This window comes from Maniola jurtina, chromosome 1, assembly GCF_905333055.1.
Source record: "Maniola jurtina chromosome 1, ilManJurt1.1, whole genome shotgun sequence".
Lineage (NCBI taxonomy): Eukaryota > Metazoa > Arthropoda > Insecta > Lepidoptera > Nymphalidae > Maniola > Maniola jurtina.
In genome coordinates, this window is record NC_060029.1 from 7275701 (window position 1) to 7293686 (window position 17986).

Genomic DNA, 17986 nt, shown 5'->3' on the forward strand with positions numbered 1-17986 from the left:
GTAATCTTTTGACATAATATTGGGTTCAAAATTAAGATCGTAACTCGCACAGACCTAGTATAATGATCGAAGGTAAGTAACTCGTAAAGTGGGCTCTACACTCGCGGCGCGAACGGCCGCGAAAGCCCGCGACAACTGCGAATCACGAGTGTAGAATATGTTGTTCACGCCTTCACGTTCGTGCTTCGCGCCTTCCCGGATCAGTGTCCGTTTTGGTCCGCGACAAAGGGTTTGCGGCGCGAACGTGAACGCATCGTCAACGTTACGAACAAGATTTGCGAGTGTGGTGGGACACTGGAGTTCACGCGTGGATCGCGGCATACATTCACGGCGTGAAATAACAGCGCGACTTCGCGTGTGAGTGTAGAGCCAGCTTTACACATAGGTGGTATTGCCCGTACAAAATAACTTCTCACGCGCCATTTTAACTCTATGGGTCAACTTTCACGTGAAAAGTACGGTTCACCTTTAAATAATTAAGGACTAAAATTGTACTCTATACATGACATTTGGCATATAAAGGTAAAATGGCGCGTGAGAACTCATTTTTTACCCATAATACCATAGTGGATTCCTCCTACATCAATGGGTGGAACCTATCTTCTTTCTATATCGATGGTGGACCTTAGTGGTACTGGTAATACATACATGACAGATAAAAGCTTCTGTACATAAATACTAGTTAACCTGTGTTAACCTGCAAATAGATTGCAGCAACTTGAACTCAATAACATGTATCTACTTATCTAGTCAGTATCACCCAACCTAAGGTGACCTAACATTTAAAGTCCATTTATCTTCTACTATGCAATGGTTTCTATTTTCCTTTCTTTGTCGAAAACGTACTCAGCAGACAAAATATTTAATACAAAGGTCTGTTATAATTTCAAAATTTTCTTTCTTCACCTCTGTACCAGATAAGTAGGAACGAAGTGTCCCGTGAACGGCATAACGCGCTGGAGTAATATTGTAGATGGATGTAAGCACCGGGGGTGTGTCGTACGACTCGGGAAAATTAGTTCGGGGCGGGGGAGCCCCGCGCCATCCCTACTCCGTTGGTTTATCAGATTCAGGGGGTAAAAAATTACTTCTCAATGGGAGGGCGCGGCGAGAGCGACGCAGGGCGGGCGTGGGCGGCGCTGCCACGTGGCTCAGGCTCTCATCCGCCGCGACGCCCGCTGCATTTCTAACACGCTTCATACAAAATGAAAAGGCGCTCGCACTCCACGTTTAGCGTATCGTTACGGAATGCTGTGGTGTAAATTTAAACAATTGGTTTGTGATCATCGGACAAAGTGGATACATGGAATTGGGTTTCTGTGAGGTTGATGTTGGGAGGGAGCGGCGTGACTCCATGGACCCATCACTTGAAGCTATGCATCCTCTTGATCCGCCTCCGCCTGACGTACTTCTTGCATTGTTAGCCAGAAATAAAGCTCTTGAAGGTAGGAAAGTAACTAATCCTAATTGCATGAATCAAGAAATTAGCAATCCCACCAAAAACATTTCACGTAAACGGGATGCCAGGACTCACAAGTTCATAATGCTTTCACTGTTAAAAAGTTGTGAGGACTCTAGTAGAATCAAGGCCCAAGCTGAGCTTTGATTTGTGCTGCGCATCATAGCCCAAGGGACTTTTCCCAAATCCAAAGTACATAGCTCTTAAGTGCTCTTGACTGCCCCTCATATTTTACAACAATAAATATTTTAAGAAATAACTCTACTTATAGGCCCTGATTCTGTAAGCCCTACATCTTGCTCAAAAAGTATGGCTTAACCATTTAACTAGTAGGCCATTTCGTAATTGTTATCCAATCACGTCCCATCGGAGTTACTAATCGACTTGATTTTTTGCATGAGTATAGTTAAAGACCTGGAGAGTGATATATGCTATTTTATCAGAAAATCAAAATAAAAGTCCATGCTGACGAAGTTGCGGGCGAATTAAAAAAAAATCCATGCTGACGAAGTTGCGGGCATCGGCTAGTAATTTATAAAACGTCGATACATTTCACAAGTGTTCATGTAAAATTCAAAATAATTATAAACAAAGTATGACATTTTCATAGTGTCTAAGTATGTAAGTACGCTACGTTACAATAATTACGGGGTTCTAAAGGCGCGTGGCGATGCGGCGACACGGGCGCATGCCGTCGGCGGCACGCGTCTCTCTCTACAATTCCCACTCGCCTACCGTTTTGTTTATACTTTTTACCAGCAGGGCTCCAAACGCACGTAATCAAGTTAAGTGCTCTTACACAGGAACGTCGATGAGCTCTTTTTGATTTTAACGCTACTGGCACCTATTATTCCGATAACGTTGCACTTAGCGAAATTGATCTAATACGGTTTTACCTGCGTATCGATTTTGTTTGACGGCATGTTCAACGTATATGAGGTATATTTGTAGGATCAACATGATCAATTTGAAACGATTTCATTTACTAAGATCCGACGCTTTCTGAAATCTTTTCTATGGCCCCCCTTCTACATGCAAATCTCTATTTTTAGTTGAAGTCCAATAACACTCGAAAATAACTGATAATGATCGTAAAGAAATAAGTTCACCTTTAAATATTCAAAATTTTTATTGCATTTTATTTGCATTGTCTGTCTGTTATTTTTCACGATTTGCCATTTTTGACGAAAACCTCGCATCGCGGAGACCTAGAGACACCTTCTACTTTTTTAATACGTAACTTTTATTTATTCTGGAAATTCAGAGAGTTCACACGCGATTTTAGAAACATAAATCTACGCAGACGAAGTGTCTGGGCTTCATCTAGAATCTAGATTTTAGTACAACACATTTATCGAGCTCTTTTGGAGGCAAATCGAAACATGTCTTTGATTCGAAAAGAGTTATCGTGTCAACTTCAAATTCAATCAAATTCCTTAAAATAATTAATTTATCTAAATAAACTGTTATTGTGTTGAGCATTTTGCTGGGTCAATCAAATGGAACATATTATTTTCCGCTTCTTTAAACTTTTGCAACCTTTTTTGCGGTCATGCGCTTTTACACATTTTCTGCTATAAAGATAAACCTCAGGGATAAACTATAATATTATTTTTATTGAAATTGGAATCAACGAAACGACCACATTTAATAGTAATTATTAAGGGTTTTACTCCCTAACATCATATTATTATGTCTACGTAGGTTGTGATTATCATGTTAGGGAACATTTATTCGCCTGCAGCAAATCTGTTATTATTTTTGTAAACCTGCATTGTGTTCAATATGCATTGTATTAGCGGTCGCACAAATTTCTACTTTAGTATGGGAACAAGCCCGTGTGAAAATTTTTGATTTTCAATTAATTTGAAAGTTTTTGTTAACAATTATAAAAATATTGCCATTGGGTATCCCATCTTTATCATTAAGATTTATACCGACATAATCTTTTTACTCTTACTACACTAGAATTTGGAAATCACTCAAATAGCTGCTGCTTACCAGCACTAAGTACTCGTAGTTCTCTCACTCACAATAATTGCGATTTTTCTTAGAAATGGTGCGTGTGTACTGTGTATGTGTATATTATGTGTCCGTATGTGTGTGTCCGTGTGATATGTGCGTGTGTGTCCATGTGTATATGTGTGTGTGTGTGTGTGTGTCGTACCTACTAAGGTAGATCGTTCTTTTATTAATTTAGTTAAATCAAACTGCATTTAACGGATTATAAACGTAGGGGTAAGTGAATACCGGAAGGAGACGATTCGCTGCGCACGCGCTGCCACGTGGCCACTTCCGCCGTTAATGCGACAACATAATAGGCGACATCTCCACTTTCCCGCCTTTAATAAAATACTTCCTTTACAACATTATATGCTCAGTTCTCACACCATTTGGATTACTAACATAAATAATAATAATTACTTAACATTTTTATTTGGCTCAGTTGATGCAGTGTTAGTCCAATAGCTAGTAGGTAGTAAGAAGATAGTTTGTAAAAATAGTATAAGATAGGTACCTAACTGATCTTTGAATAGAAAAAGTATAGCTTGTTGCACTACAAATAGTACAAATAAAAGTTGTGTGTGTCTGTGTTTCTTCCATAGTCCACTCTAATAATAATAATTAATATTGTAAATGTGAAAGTTTGTCTGTCTGTCTGTTAGCTTTTCACGGCCCATCCGTTTAACCGATTTTGACGAAAGGTACAGAGATAGCTTAGAGATACAATCATATGCTACTTTTTAATCCGGAAAATAAGAGTGTCCACTTCCCACAGTATTTTTAAAAACGTAATTCCACGTGGACGAAGTCGTGAGCTCCATTTGTATGGATATGAACTACTTTTCTTGAAAAAGAAAAGCTTTCCTGGAAAATCAAAGAATTTACTTGGGATTTTTAGAAACCTAAATCCACGTGGACGAAGTCGCGGGCATTATCTAGTATAATATACTATGATTAATTACCTATTGTTTGTAGATAGAGAACGCAGCCAACTAGTAGACCCAGCAGGAAGGGATCCTAAATTACTTATCAAAAAGAATTAAATGGGGTTACAGTAACTTTATGGCTCCGGGTCGAAACTGAAGCGAAATCATCATCTGCTCGACGGGGGGTGCCATCTGTCTGCCCCCGGGCCTTAGCTGGCTTACCTTGCTTACCTGGCTTAATATCTAGCTAGTTCTAGTAGCGCCTATGTAATAAATTTTGAAAAAACATTTACTTACTTCTTAAATACTATTTACCTTAATGCTGAATGCACTATTAGATTTTTCGAAATTAGTGTTCCGGAAGATATACTTCTCTATACCTACTCGTACCTTGCGATTTGAGTGATTATATAGGTAGTAGGTACCTACTTACATAATTGTTGACTAAGTATAATTTCTGTTAAAGAATAAATGCCAAAAGGAAACGTTATGATTCTAGCAGTCTATGTATGTTTGTAACTAATATCTCTGTGTTTCACCGTAGCGCCTAAACTCCTAGGCTGATTTTGAGGAATGAGGTGCCTATTGATTCGTTGTTATCTCAGAATAAGCAAAATGGCTTTTCGAAAATCAATGGTTGTTGTGGTCTGGGTGACATGGCTTATGTTTTATACGAAAAAATCGACAAGACGGATGCTAGACGTGTGTACATCTAAAAAAGTGGGGTCTCCAAAACTTTTTTGGTATTGTGTCGAATGTCGTTCAAAGAGAAGAAAATTCTGAGTTCATAAATATAGTAGGTATATTATTAAAATATATACCAAGCGCCAGAAACCGAATTTTACTATAATATTATCATAGTTACCTATCTATATTTTTTCAGAGGTTTAAAAATAATATTACAGTATGTGAACCAAAGTTTACATAGCATTCAGAAGACGTATTGTCATTATGTTAGTGTCTTATCAAAAATTTGGGCACCTATCCTGGAATTATTCTAAACATACCACACAAAGGCGGGCGCAGAAGTCATATTTAGTAGAGTGATTTTATGAAGGGAGAATTCTTTGATTACTCGAACATAAAGGGCTTCTGTTCAAAGCCCGTGATCAGCTTTATCCCTTTGTTAGAGTTTTAATCAATCAGGGAGAGGCCGTGCAGTTTTCCAGTCGTTGTCATCACTGGTTATATTACCTAAACTAATAGGTTACTAAAATATTTCTATTGATGTTGTTTCTATTGGTGAGTTGAGTTGTCTTTGAAAAACATATTGTTATGGTATCTACCTGTTTAAAAATTCAAGAATAATGTACTTGATTTTGAGATTTCCCTTATTTCATGGTTATTCCGTTCTTCGCATTATGTTTTGGAGCTCGAATGTTTTTCCAGAAATTCGAAGCACATCAATAAGCGGTACGTAAGTATGTTTAACAAAAAATTTGTAGTCCGGCTAGTCTGTAGGTACCTACTTAGGTTGCTTATCTTATCGGTTATTCTCCATTTCGTTGGATGTTGTCATAATCTATTGGTATTTTAGAGCTTTCAGTGAATTTTGAATTTTTCACAACTCACACCTAACTAGACATTTTTATTTTATGTAAGAGATTTTTATCTTATTATGTTTTTTCCCTAATAAATTCATATCAAAACAATGTGGGTGAGGCTCGTGAAGCAGATGGCAAGGGGAGCGATTGCGTGTCTAGTTATAATTACACAATACACTCGTACAGGTAGCTGACTAGCTGCTCTTTGACTTCTATTATCTATTACCCACAAATTGAGTGGCGTAGAGCATTAATCCATACTAATATTATAAATGCGAAAGTGTGTCTGTCTGTCTGTCTATCTGTCTGTCTGTCTGCTACGTTTTCACGGCCCAACCGCTGAACCGATTTTAATGAAATTTGGTACAGACTTCGGATACATCCCGAGGAAGGACATAGGCTACTTTTTATCCCGGAAAATCAAAGAGTTCCTACGGGATTTAAAAAACCGAAATCCACGCGGGCAAAGCCGCGGGCATCCTCTAGTTTGTTTATAAACCGAGCGAAGCGAGATCTCAGATCTAAGTAGGCAGGTATTACCTTCGTCCTTTACCTACTCCCTGACGCAGGGATAAGTGCAGTGGTCTTATTGAACAGGTCGCGGGTTCCATTCCCGGCAGGGGGTTTGGAATTTTATAATTTCTAAATCTTTGTTTGGTAAATAGTCACGGCCGAAGCCTCCCCAGGTGGGAAGCTTCGGCCGTGACTATTTACCACCCTCCTGCAAAGTCGTGCTGCAAAGTAATTTAGCGTTCTGGTACGGTCCGTGTGGAAACCAAAGGGGTATGGGTTTAATAAAAACTGCCAGATCGCTTCCAAGTTCGCCCGCTTCCATGATGGAACTGAACTTTGACTGCATATTCATCACTTACCACCAGGTGAGATTGCAATCAAGGGACAACATCTGAATAAAAAATTTAAGTCAAAAACTTAGTTTACCAGCAGATGTACTATTATTCTAATGATTGTATTATAATCATAAAGGTAGTTTACGTCATAGAAATTATAGATAAGTACTACCTAATTATTTTATAGATCATATACCTAATAATCATAAAAATAAAATAATTGTTTAACTTTACGACTCGTCATTAGTATTTTCCTGATTGTTATTTTTCTAACAGAGACCTATGCACTACTAATACGATTATAATACGTGCAATAAAATAATTGTTTAACTTCACGACTCGTTATTAGTATTTTCCTGATTGTTATTTTTCTAACATACCTATACCTACCTATCCACTACTAAAACGATTATAAGTGCTATAACGTTCTTTTAGAACTTCGTCAGCTATTGATGTCTGTCTCAATAAATTATTTACATAACGCGAAGAACGTCCGTGTCTGGCATTAAATTATAATTACGGATCTTAAAACGTATTCGCCTTCACCTTGTTACGGTGAACAATTTAACTAAATAGGACGTTAGAGAGAAAATTAAGGAGACTAGCGACCTCGGCTGCTCATTACAGGGTAGTATTAAAAGCGGGGCCCTTCTGATAGAATATGTATTTTTACGAGCGAAGGGCGAAACTTCGTGCATGTTTGATGCGTGCAATCTCGGCCCTTCCACCTGCGCAGACCGTTTGCTCTTCACCAACTTTGCTTCATATTTCGTATTACTATTCTGACGATTTAAACGCACTTGTAAAAGTTTATTTCAATAAAAATTTATTCTATTCTATTCTCTATACACGAAAAAGAGTTAAATCTCTTCCTTGGTTTTCTTTAAATATATATAATTATGTACTTACATGATAAAATAACTTATGAATCTGGCGGAAGTATTGACACGGAACTCTAAAATTGGTAGATACTAGGTTGCGATCACAATGGATCGGAGATGGTTGAAGTGAATTCAAGTACCTGCACACCCCCAAGAAGAAAGAAGAACAAGAAGACAATCTAGTTAATTATGTAGGTACTTCAATGTTTTTAGATAATAAACCAGCATGGTGGTCTCCATAATATCCAATTTTGAGATGTGTAAACTGTAAACATTATCCTGTAATTTAGGTAAGTTTTCGGATAATCCGTCCTCACCTATATTTACCGGAAATGTAGATTAAAGGTAGGTTCTATTAATATACTTACCTAAGTATATTATGCTTGGAATTCCGAACAGGTATTGATATTTTTGCTGAAATAACTGCGTCATTGTAACTTGTAGGCAATTGGTAATGTAGGCTTATGCAGCGGGGGCGGAATGGGGGCGAGGGTAGGCATGGGGAACTGTAATCAAGAAGAGTAGAGCCGTCCCTAGGCGCCGCCCGCCCGCACCTCCCCGCCTGAAACCCGCACGAAACCACCTCGAGGGCAATGCCTCAAAACCTCTATTGACTTTCCGTTTGCCAAAGAATATTCTTACGTTTTCTTTGTTTATATGAAATGTCAATAGGTATCCACTAAGACAGGTTCCTGAAAGAGAAAATAATTGTCCTTTTTAAGGTTTCGTACCCGAAGGGTGCCAACGGGACCCTACTATAACTAAGCCGCTGTAACAACAAATTCTAATAATTTCAAAATGGCCACTTTAATAATTAAAAAATAATAATTAAAAGTGTTATTTCTTGTACGATGGTCCGGAACCCTTCTTGTGCGAGACAACTCGCACATGACTGATTTTTTCCATTGTTTTCTAATATAGTAAGTATTAAAAAAATATGATGCTTTTTCATCTCTCGCAACCTTTAATTGATTAATTACATCGGGAACATTTTAAAATAAACAGTAGTCGGTTGAACGGGCGGAAAGCAATAATGAATTAAACCTCGGAATAATTATTGGAAAGTCAACATAAAATGCTTTGTAATACACAACATTTGTGCCAACAATCGAACGGTAATGCACGGCTTTTGTAAAACAACAAAAGTTAACCTGTCTGCCCGTCCGGCTAGATGGAATTGAACGATTTTAGGGTTGCAAGGGAAGCAATGACACGCCAGAGTCCCTACAATGCGCTCTACATAAGCATAATTCATGCGATCAAGAGATGCCGTCGTCATGCCAAAATAAGTCATAACGCTTTGAAATAGAAGCTTAGCAGTTATTGATAAACTGTCCGATATAAAATGGCATACAAACAGAGTCGCCATGTGTTGTATACCGCATGGCGCGTTGACAGTACGATCATTTTATACATGCAGTTCAGACATCTATCGCACTAATGGACACTTACTTTTATCGTGGAACTGAAGATGGATGGAAAATTTACATGACGATTGTTACATACGAGCACTAGGTATACTTAGTTAGGTAGTTGTTATTAGGTGACGTTTAATCGTAATCAGCATACTTGACACATTGTACTTCGACGAGCGAATTACAATACCTTACAAAAAGTAATAAGATACAGCTACCTACCTACCTAGGTACTAGTTAGTACCTAGTTTCTTTAGAAATAAGTAGCATCTAGATTGTAATAGGTAGGTACCTGGATAGATTTTGATTTGCCATGTGTTCAGAAATTTATTAAAGCTTTTTTCTTTTTTTCGAAGTCATCTCGGTTTTAACGCAATACAAGAAGTTACTAAGTCATAGAGACGCAAATCGAGCGATTAAACGGCCTAATAGCTAATACCATTAAGTGATAAATGCAGCGAGCCGCGTATGAATAATTCCACTGGATGGATACAATGTACGGCTTTCGCTAAACGGCTCCATATTTTCAAAATCCCTATAGAGCAATAATATTCAATGAGGCGAGTGAGAGGGATGTACTGTTGGGAGTAATGTAAAGTGAGATGGGTGATTTCAAGGGACATCGGATGGCAAATCCTGGAGATTAGCGCGACGAGAGCGACATGTGGCCTCCCGGCACTTAGCGCACAACCCTCCGTAGTCCGTACTCCGTAGGCATCCCCGTTAACGCGGACGCAATCCCGCTACGCAGCGATACGTGGACATTTTAAATATTCATTGTTATGTGTTTTGAGTTTCGGTCTTTATTTCATCTAGGTATACAATAGAGGTTTATTTTATATTCATATTATATATACATATATTCATTTGCATTTCACATGTATGTAGGTAAATTACACATAAGACCCTGTAAGTGTATGGCAAAAAATATACTATACATTAGAAAATTGTTACATTAAAATTCACATAATAGGTACGTACCATGTTACACTTTTTGATGGTTGATTTAATAAATCATTACCTAATTATATTATGAGACTGTGATTCTAAAACAAACAGAAATGTAGGGAATTAAAATGTACGGATGTCAGGGCGCGTGCGAAACCCTCGTAGGTAGCTATTACCTCAATTATCTCACATATTCAACAATCAAAAGTGTAACATGGTACCTACCTACCTACCTATATTGAATAAGGCTTTGGATTTTGGGCTACAATAATCATAATATGCCCACTACCTTATGATAGGATCATAGAATAAAGTACTTAACATTCGAGTATCTACCTACTTACACACTTTCCTCCAAAAGGTTTGGTTTTAAGCTCCACCCGTTGGAACCCATTCATGTCTTTTATTGCACAAAAATATTATTATCTTTTGCTAAAAAATGCGGGTAATTTGCAACCGATTTCTGACAGCACACTTCAAACAATTACAACATTTGTCACAATTGAATATAATTCAACGTTTCATAGGGTCCACTATACAAGGTGTCCACTTATAGTGATACTATCTTGGTTCGCGAACGGCCGTGAATTCAAAGGTCGGTGCGGGTCACTTAAGCCGCGGGTCTATTCAGAGTCATCGAGGCGGAACGCATGAGTTCGTATACCCATCATACTATGGAATAAACTATACCCATACACTAGGTGGAGAACGCACATGATGCCATATGTCGTACGCATTACCGTTCTACTCACCATATACCCGCTGCCCTTCAAGATTGATGACAATACTACCCATTCGAGCGTATTAGGGCATGTAAATGTTATGCGATTACTTAAGCAAATGGCTTTTGAAATTTTATTGCCAAAATATTTTTCGGTAATATCATGACGGCCAGTATTTTTCAAAAAGATAATCTGGTAAATAATCCATAAACATAATAATATTTTAGTTTAATTATTTTATTTTATTTTTCATTAGTTTTTTTAGATTAATTACTCTCAGATAATATCTACGCGTTGAACCTGTGTTCTTCGCGTAGGTTTTGGGAAGGCATTCCAATAATTCATAATATTTATACATTAATGTTAGTTTAGTACGTTTAAACTACATCAATGCCACATTTTTTAGCACTTAGATACATAAGAACATAGGTACCTATTGTTTCGTTGTGTAGATCGTATAATCACTTACATACAATTAATCTAAGTAAAAATATTTTCATTGTGAGAATGTAGATAAACTGTGGGAACTCTATCTCGCAATTAAAATTTTATTATGACTTTATTCGCTAACAAATTATTTAAGGACATATTTTTATATTTTTCCTAAATTAAATCATAAAAAACAATTAATAACTAAAAATTATCAAGGTGATTTATTTTAATTACTTACCTAATCTATTTTTTTTTACATTCAAAAGACAACAATATAAATCTACATATTTTTTTCTTTTTGTATGTATTTTGTGTATTTTCCTTATGTATCCCCACATCTTTTGTTTCTATTTAATCGCCTAGGTTGAAGTCGTTAACAGAGCATTGAGCCTTTATTTAAAGTACTTAGGTACCATTGTTCTCATGACGGTAAATTCCCAGAAAAAAATCCGTTACATGATTAAGTTAGTTATAGTAAACGTAATATCTCGTTAGACACGCGTGCAGTTAGATATTGTAACCACTGTAGCTGGATAGATAGGTACCTACCTACATAAAACAGGAGTAGGTACTAAAAATAATATGTACCTAGTCCTACCTAAGATTAAGAATTTACTTGTACCTATGACAATAATATCTTCTTCGACTTAGCGTTTTTCCATCTAGAACGAATTTCATACGCCATGTAACATTATGAACGTCTTGTTTTGGTTACAAGTCATTGACTTGTACCATGGACTTATGATACTCCTTGTACCATGAATATTTTGAGACACCTAGTAGGTAGGTACGTAGGTACGATATAGTGCTAACGAATTGTATAAAACTTTATGCTCAAAATAAACAATAAAAGAGAAGGCTGTTGAAAGCATGTCATTCGTTTTGTAGGGTCGTTTTCACCCTTGTTATACCGCCAAAACACTTGGCACAAAAAGTGTAATGGAGTTAAGTAATGATTCCCACTAGAAAACAAGCGAAACACAAGTGCAACTGTAAATTAGATAGATTCCTATTGGTATAATGTTTTTTTGAGCAAATCGGTTAGAATTATAATTCTCCTCGTAAAAAAACTCTTTTAGTATAAGCGCCTTTTTTTTTCAAGGATTTCATAACGTGTAGCACTCGGGGATAATGTAGATATTCAATCAGTGAAGGAATTTTCAGAATCGGATCATTATTTCCGCACATTAGTCCCTACATTTTTCTAGGCAAGCGCGCTCCGTCTAAGGCTTCGTCATCACTTGGTAACAGGTCTGATTGCAGCCAAGCGCTCGTCTGTAAATTAAAAAAAACATCCGACCTTACAAATTTTAATTAGCCTAGCTACTATTTTTAAAATCCCAAAATGCAACAGTATTTAGCTGAACGATTTTCTAATAACGTTGACTTTTTCCATTAGTAAAGAGGCACCCCCGTCTAAGCTCCGGTTAGGGTAGCCACATACGAATCAAATGTATCACTAATAATGGACCCAAAGCGTCCTGACCCTCGCGATTCAATTATCGCGCGGGGCTTACATTGATCTGCCGACGGGTGAAAACGATACTTGTGAGAGATTGCTCCATTGTTTTTTCTCGCGGCTAAAAAGTTACTAGCACGCGTCACTGTTTTGATAAGGGTGAATTTGTGTTCTTGTGTAAACGCACTGTGTAAATCTGATTAGGTATGCCGTATGTGTTGTTCTTTTTACAAAAATACCGTGAGATATGAACCATGACTCTTAATATTAATTACCAACTAGCCTTTTAACTAGGAGTTTGGGCTTTGAAGATTTCGTTAGAAATTTTCAAAAGTGGGGGGAGGGGTCTACAATATGGAGAAAATCTAAGTAGATTCATGCTAAATCTTAAGTTTCTAGTATTTTTTAGTCTTGAATGGTTTGAGCTCTAGCTCTCATTTTGATATGACAACTAATAAGAGACACTCAGTTTATCCTTCCATTCTTTATACTTAGTTTTTTAAAATTCGGAGTTTGTTGCTTTGTTTTAGAATAATTTCTCCAGAACAATATAACTACATAAATCTCGATCGATCAATTTTGTCACTGGTGATAAAATTAAATTAACGTAGATATTGGAGTACGCTGGTCCAAAAATAAACTGTTTGATTAATTATCCTCTAAGAAAAGATTTTGAGTTTCTACGGGATTTAAAAACCTTTCTAAATCAAAGTAAACGGAAGTTGGAGAAATAAGCTAAAAACGTGGATTAAATAAATAGTCATAAATAACAAATACAAGTAATAATTTATAGGAAGTAATACAGACAGGTGCCTTGGTTAAGTCGAAGCGTGAGGCGTACCACGGGTAAGGGATTGTTTACTAAATTCAATTACAGCACCGCAGAGCGCCTGGGCTGTGATTCTACGATAACCCACGCTAAATCAACCTGGTTTCTCGTGTGAGTTCATTGTTTTCCCCATACAACATATTTCTTTTTTTGCCATTTTCACTTTTGTACTGCTGTTAGTTATCATTAGGTTATTCCTGTTATTAATAAGTACTTACTAAGTAAGTAGGTACATTGATATATTTTGTTTCCTTTGCTTTTATTGTGGGTTGGGAGGGATGGTTATCCTTAACACATCTATAAAATCTAGATAGAATGACTGTTTCAGTAATATGAACTGGATTTATTTAATCAAAGCTGCATTGTTGGCAATATCTAGTTTCTACCTAGGCACCTACTATTAGCTGATGTTACCTAATACTAGGCTGTTACTTAAGTATTACAAGATACAATGATTTAATTAGGTAGTTATAACTTATAATTAGTTTTGCCAAGATGTAATTATTTAATAATAAAACGCGGTGATTATTATTAAAAAAAATAGAAAAATGTTGCATAAAATATTCCTTTATACTTAGAATGAAGAGTGGGCTGTCGAACTCAATAATAATAATTATTATCTTCACATTACCCGCGAATAAATTCTACTTTCAGCGTGTGCTTCAGTGCTTTTCAACCTTTCTGTGCTACATACCATATCTACACCTCATTTGTTTTTATTATATCAACTGCCACTCATATCTTCTTACTAGAGGCTTTGCGTCAGTAAAATGTATAGCTGGATTTGTTTTAAATCACAGAGGGTGAAATTCTTATTTACTATAATATAAATATTATATGAGGCTGTGATCCGCTCTCTAGGGCCTACCTGGTCCAAACGTTGTCCATCACTATTCAGCGTGGCAGTGCTGCCCATGTGTATCTGTGTATCTGTCTGTGGCATCGTAGCTCCTAAACTAATGAACCGATTTTAATTTATTTTTTGTGTTTGAAAGGTGGCTTGATCGAGAGTGTGTAGAGGCGTGCGGCCTCTTCTAAGACTGGCAACTGCGAAGAAAACATTGCACTTTGCAGCTGCCACTTAGAACACAATTAGAATTCGGAACGATTCGAATATCCTGCTGGTCTTGACGTTTCTGAGGTGAATGTGTTGCCCGGAGTTCGCCAAGGCATGACGACAGACATGGTCTGCTCACTGCCGCTTCTTATGCGTATAGATTTTCTCGTTACGGATTTTGTCCCGTAGAGACACGGTCCAACATAGAAAGAAATAAAATGATTATGAAATAGGTATATTTTATCACTTGCATCTTATGCGTTAACACGCATAAAATGCAGTAGGTACGCTAATATTTAGCTGAAAATAGCCCACTCCTCTCAATTTTATTAGACGGAATTATAATCTAGTTATTTTATTAGTACTTACATATATGTTATAATAAAACTGCCATATGGCGAGAATAGCAAATCACTTATATTCCGATGCACCGGTAATTACCAGTTACTTTATAATAAAAACAATAGGGTGGTACTATCACGCGCTGAATGCATGCGATCGCCCTATTGATCACTACAAACAGATGCTATCTGAAATGAATTACAGAAAAATACAGCGTCCTATAAAAAAAAATTACTAGCAGTTGCCCGCGACCTTGCCCGCATACAAATTCTGATTCCCGATGAGATCATCGTCGGAATCCCTCCTTTTACAAAAATACAATGTTTTACATAAATTTGTGCGTTTCTCCTTTTTGAGGGTTCCGTATCCAAAGGGTAAAAACGGAGCCCTATTAATGTCACTCTGATGCTGTCTATCTGCCCACCGGTCACAGATCTCTAGCTCGTAGACGAAATGAGTAGGACGAAATGACGAAGTCTGAAATTTTGGTGTTTGGTGTTTTGAATGTTCACTCAAAACCAGATATTGAATAAAAAAATGAATTAAATTATTTTTCAGGGGAGTCTCGCATATATAAAAAATCGCAAAATATTTTTTTACCCTAGCATGTGACATATTATTGTTTAAGGTAATTGCTATTTGACAAATCGCAAAAATGCTGTACTTTGAAGTAAATTGTTTATTTTTCTAAAGCATTAACATCTATTAAATACATGCAATTAAAAACTTCAGTTTGTGAAGATTATAAGGGCCTTTTTTAATTTAGTATACATTATCCCAATAATAAAAAAAAACAAGTTGAAAACATTGCTGTTCGCAACTTGTTCTGTAAAAGTTTTCTTTAACATCTTGATACTTTGAAGCCAACCTCCAGAAAATGATATGTTTAGGTTTAGCAATCAATTTGAACTGTTAGTTTTATACTAAATGTTTTTCATTTCTTAAATAATCTAAAACTAACCAAAAAACTTCCTGTGCTATTTATTTTCTTGCAGGCGCTCTATGGAATTCAGTGTCCACTGGACTGTCATGGCGGAAGGACTGTGCGCGTCATTTCGTCGCAAAATATTATTTAAAATGAATTTAAGCTTATTATTTTTGAATGAAAGTTGTGTTTATAATCGTTGAAAAATAAAATAGGGATTTTTTCATTTCTAAATGAAGCCTGCTTATATACTAAAATTTATTCGAAAGTTACGGTTTTACCAGGTAAATACTCGGAGGTTGTCATAGATTATGATGACAGATAGTAAGTGTTCTAAATAGGTATTATACCTATGTTTTTTAGGAGATAGCGCGCCTCGTTTCGGGCGCCGTGTTCCGAAATGGATTTCGTAGTAGTGCAAGTTTGGTGCAAGCCCCACATGACGGAGGGGTATGCGTCAGGCATTTCCTGTGTACAAAAAAAGACCTATATTTCGGATCCATTTTTCATCACTGACATCATGCACTATTCAAAGACTGGTCTTCAAGCATTGAGGAATTTTGGACGAGAGACATCTCGAAGGTTCCCGAAGGCTGCCTAACTGAGTTAGATTTGTCGGCTAGCTAGCTTTTTTTGAAATTGGACCTACTTAGCTGGATTGTGTGTTAGAGATTTCTTATGAGATATTATATGTACATAATATAACCATCATAAGGAAGCTCAGATTCATGCTGCGGGCAATGGGGAGAGCCTAAAGGTTGGAACGCCATTTCGGCGGCCGTGTTTCCTGCCATATATACCATAGATACCTGCAAGCCAAGAGTGAATAGGCATCTTCCAGGTAAGCGTGCTCCAACTTGGACCTCATCATTGCTTTCTTTAAAGCATGATTGTCGTCAAGCGCAAGCGCAAAGATTCAGGCGGCGCAAACCCGTAGCATGTGGAAGACCCTATTAAAGACCTATGTTCACTGTGGACGTCTGTCGGTTGATGTTGATGATTATGTCTTTAGTGCAAGTAGTTCAGTAGTTTCAGAGTTTATCGATAACAAACAAACAAACCTTTCCTCTTCATAATATATGTACTTAGTAGCGCAAACTTGGAAAAAATCTCGTGGAAACTCTTTGATTTTCCGAGATAAATGTAATTTTACCTGGCAGCCCTAATCAATTTTATCACTGATAATAATAACTAATTCATAACCGTTAAAACTAAGAGTCAAAATCTCGTTTTTCTAGTCGAGTTCCGTAGGCTCTTTGAACCCACCGCATTATTATCCCAAGAAAACCTACCATTAGATGTAGGAATAATGGAAAGAGGTCACAACCCTCAGCAATAAAGAATACGATGCGGAGAGAGATGTCACTCTCAAGGTCTTTAAATGTATCCATGCAAAAAACCACGTCGACTGGTTGCTCCGTTGCAGCGTGATTGAATATTAAACCAACAAACACACTTTCGCATTTGAAATATGGCCAGTGATTATAAGAAACAGTTTAAATCTCTCTCTGAGAGACGTTAGGCAAAGTGAACACGAATTATGACACTTCTGTGTTCTTATACAAGCTTAGGTCTCTCAATTTTGTCAATTAATGTCAAATTTCTTTCTCAGATCAAAACCTAGTAAGTGGTTTAAATTCAAGAGAAGTTTAGGCCGTAGTCTTCAACAAGAAACTCGGCGGTTGCTCTTTTCAAAGATTTGATGTACAATATTAAATTGCTTAAAACGCACATAACTGAAAAGTTAGTAGTGCGTAATTCCAGGATCGAACCCCCGACTTTCGATTAGGAGGCGGACGTTCTAACCACTAGGCTATGACAGTTTTTAAATTAAAGGGGTTTAAATATTTTAGTGTGAAGACTGGCCTACACATTTATTCATTAGATGTGCATCACTTTCTTTTTTAGGGTTCCGTACCTCAAAATGAAAAACGGAGCTCTTAAAGGATCACTTTGTTGTCTGTCCATTTGTCCGTCCGTCCGTCAAGAAAACCTATACAGTACTTCCCGTTGATCTAGAATCACGAAATTTGTTCTCGGATTTATTCCTTTACTTGGGCTATGAGAGTTGAGACCTATCTACCTGCCCATAATTCTAGGTTAACGGGAATTACCCTATCGGTTTTCTTGACAGACACGACAGACGGACAGACGGACAGAAAGACAGACAACAAAGTGATCCTATAAGGGTCCCG

The 17986-nt window shown here is 37.1% G+C and overlaps 1 protein-coding gene across 5 annotated transcripts in view; it reads left to right on the forward strand.

The window, feature by feature from the left end:
* Nucleotides 1–1126: 1126 nt before the first annotated feature.
* Nucleotides 1127–17986, forward strand: part of LOC123868128 (LIM/homeobox protein Lhx3) — a 47440-nt gene continuing 30580 nt past the window's right edge. The window contains exon 1 of one of the 5 annotated variants that reach the window (XM_045910515.1): nt 1127–1445. In XM_045910515.1, the coding sequence (XP_045766471.1) occupies nt 1304–1445 (142 nt within the window). In that variant the 5' untranslated portion in view covers nt 1127–1303. The remainder of the gene's footprint in view (nt 1446–17986) is intronic. The other 4 variants (XM_045910507.1, XM_045910531.1, XM_045910523.1 and 1 more) reach the window with 4 other exon arrangements.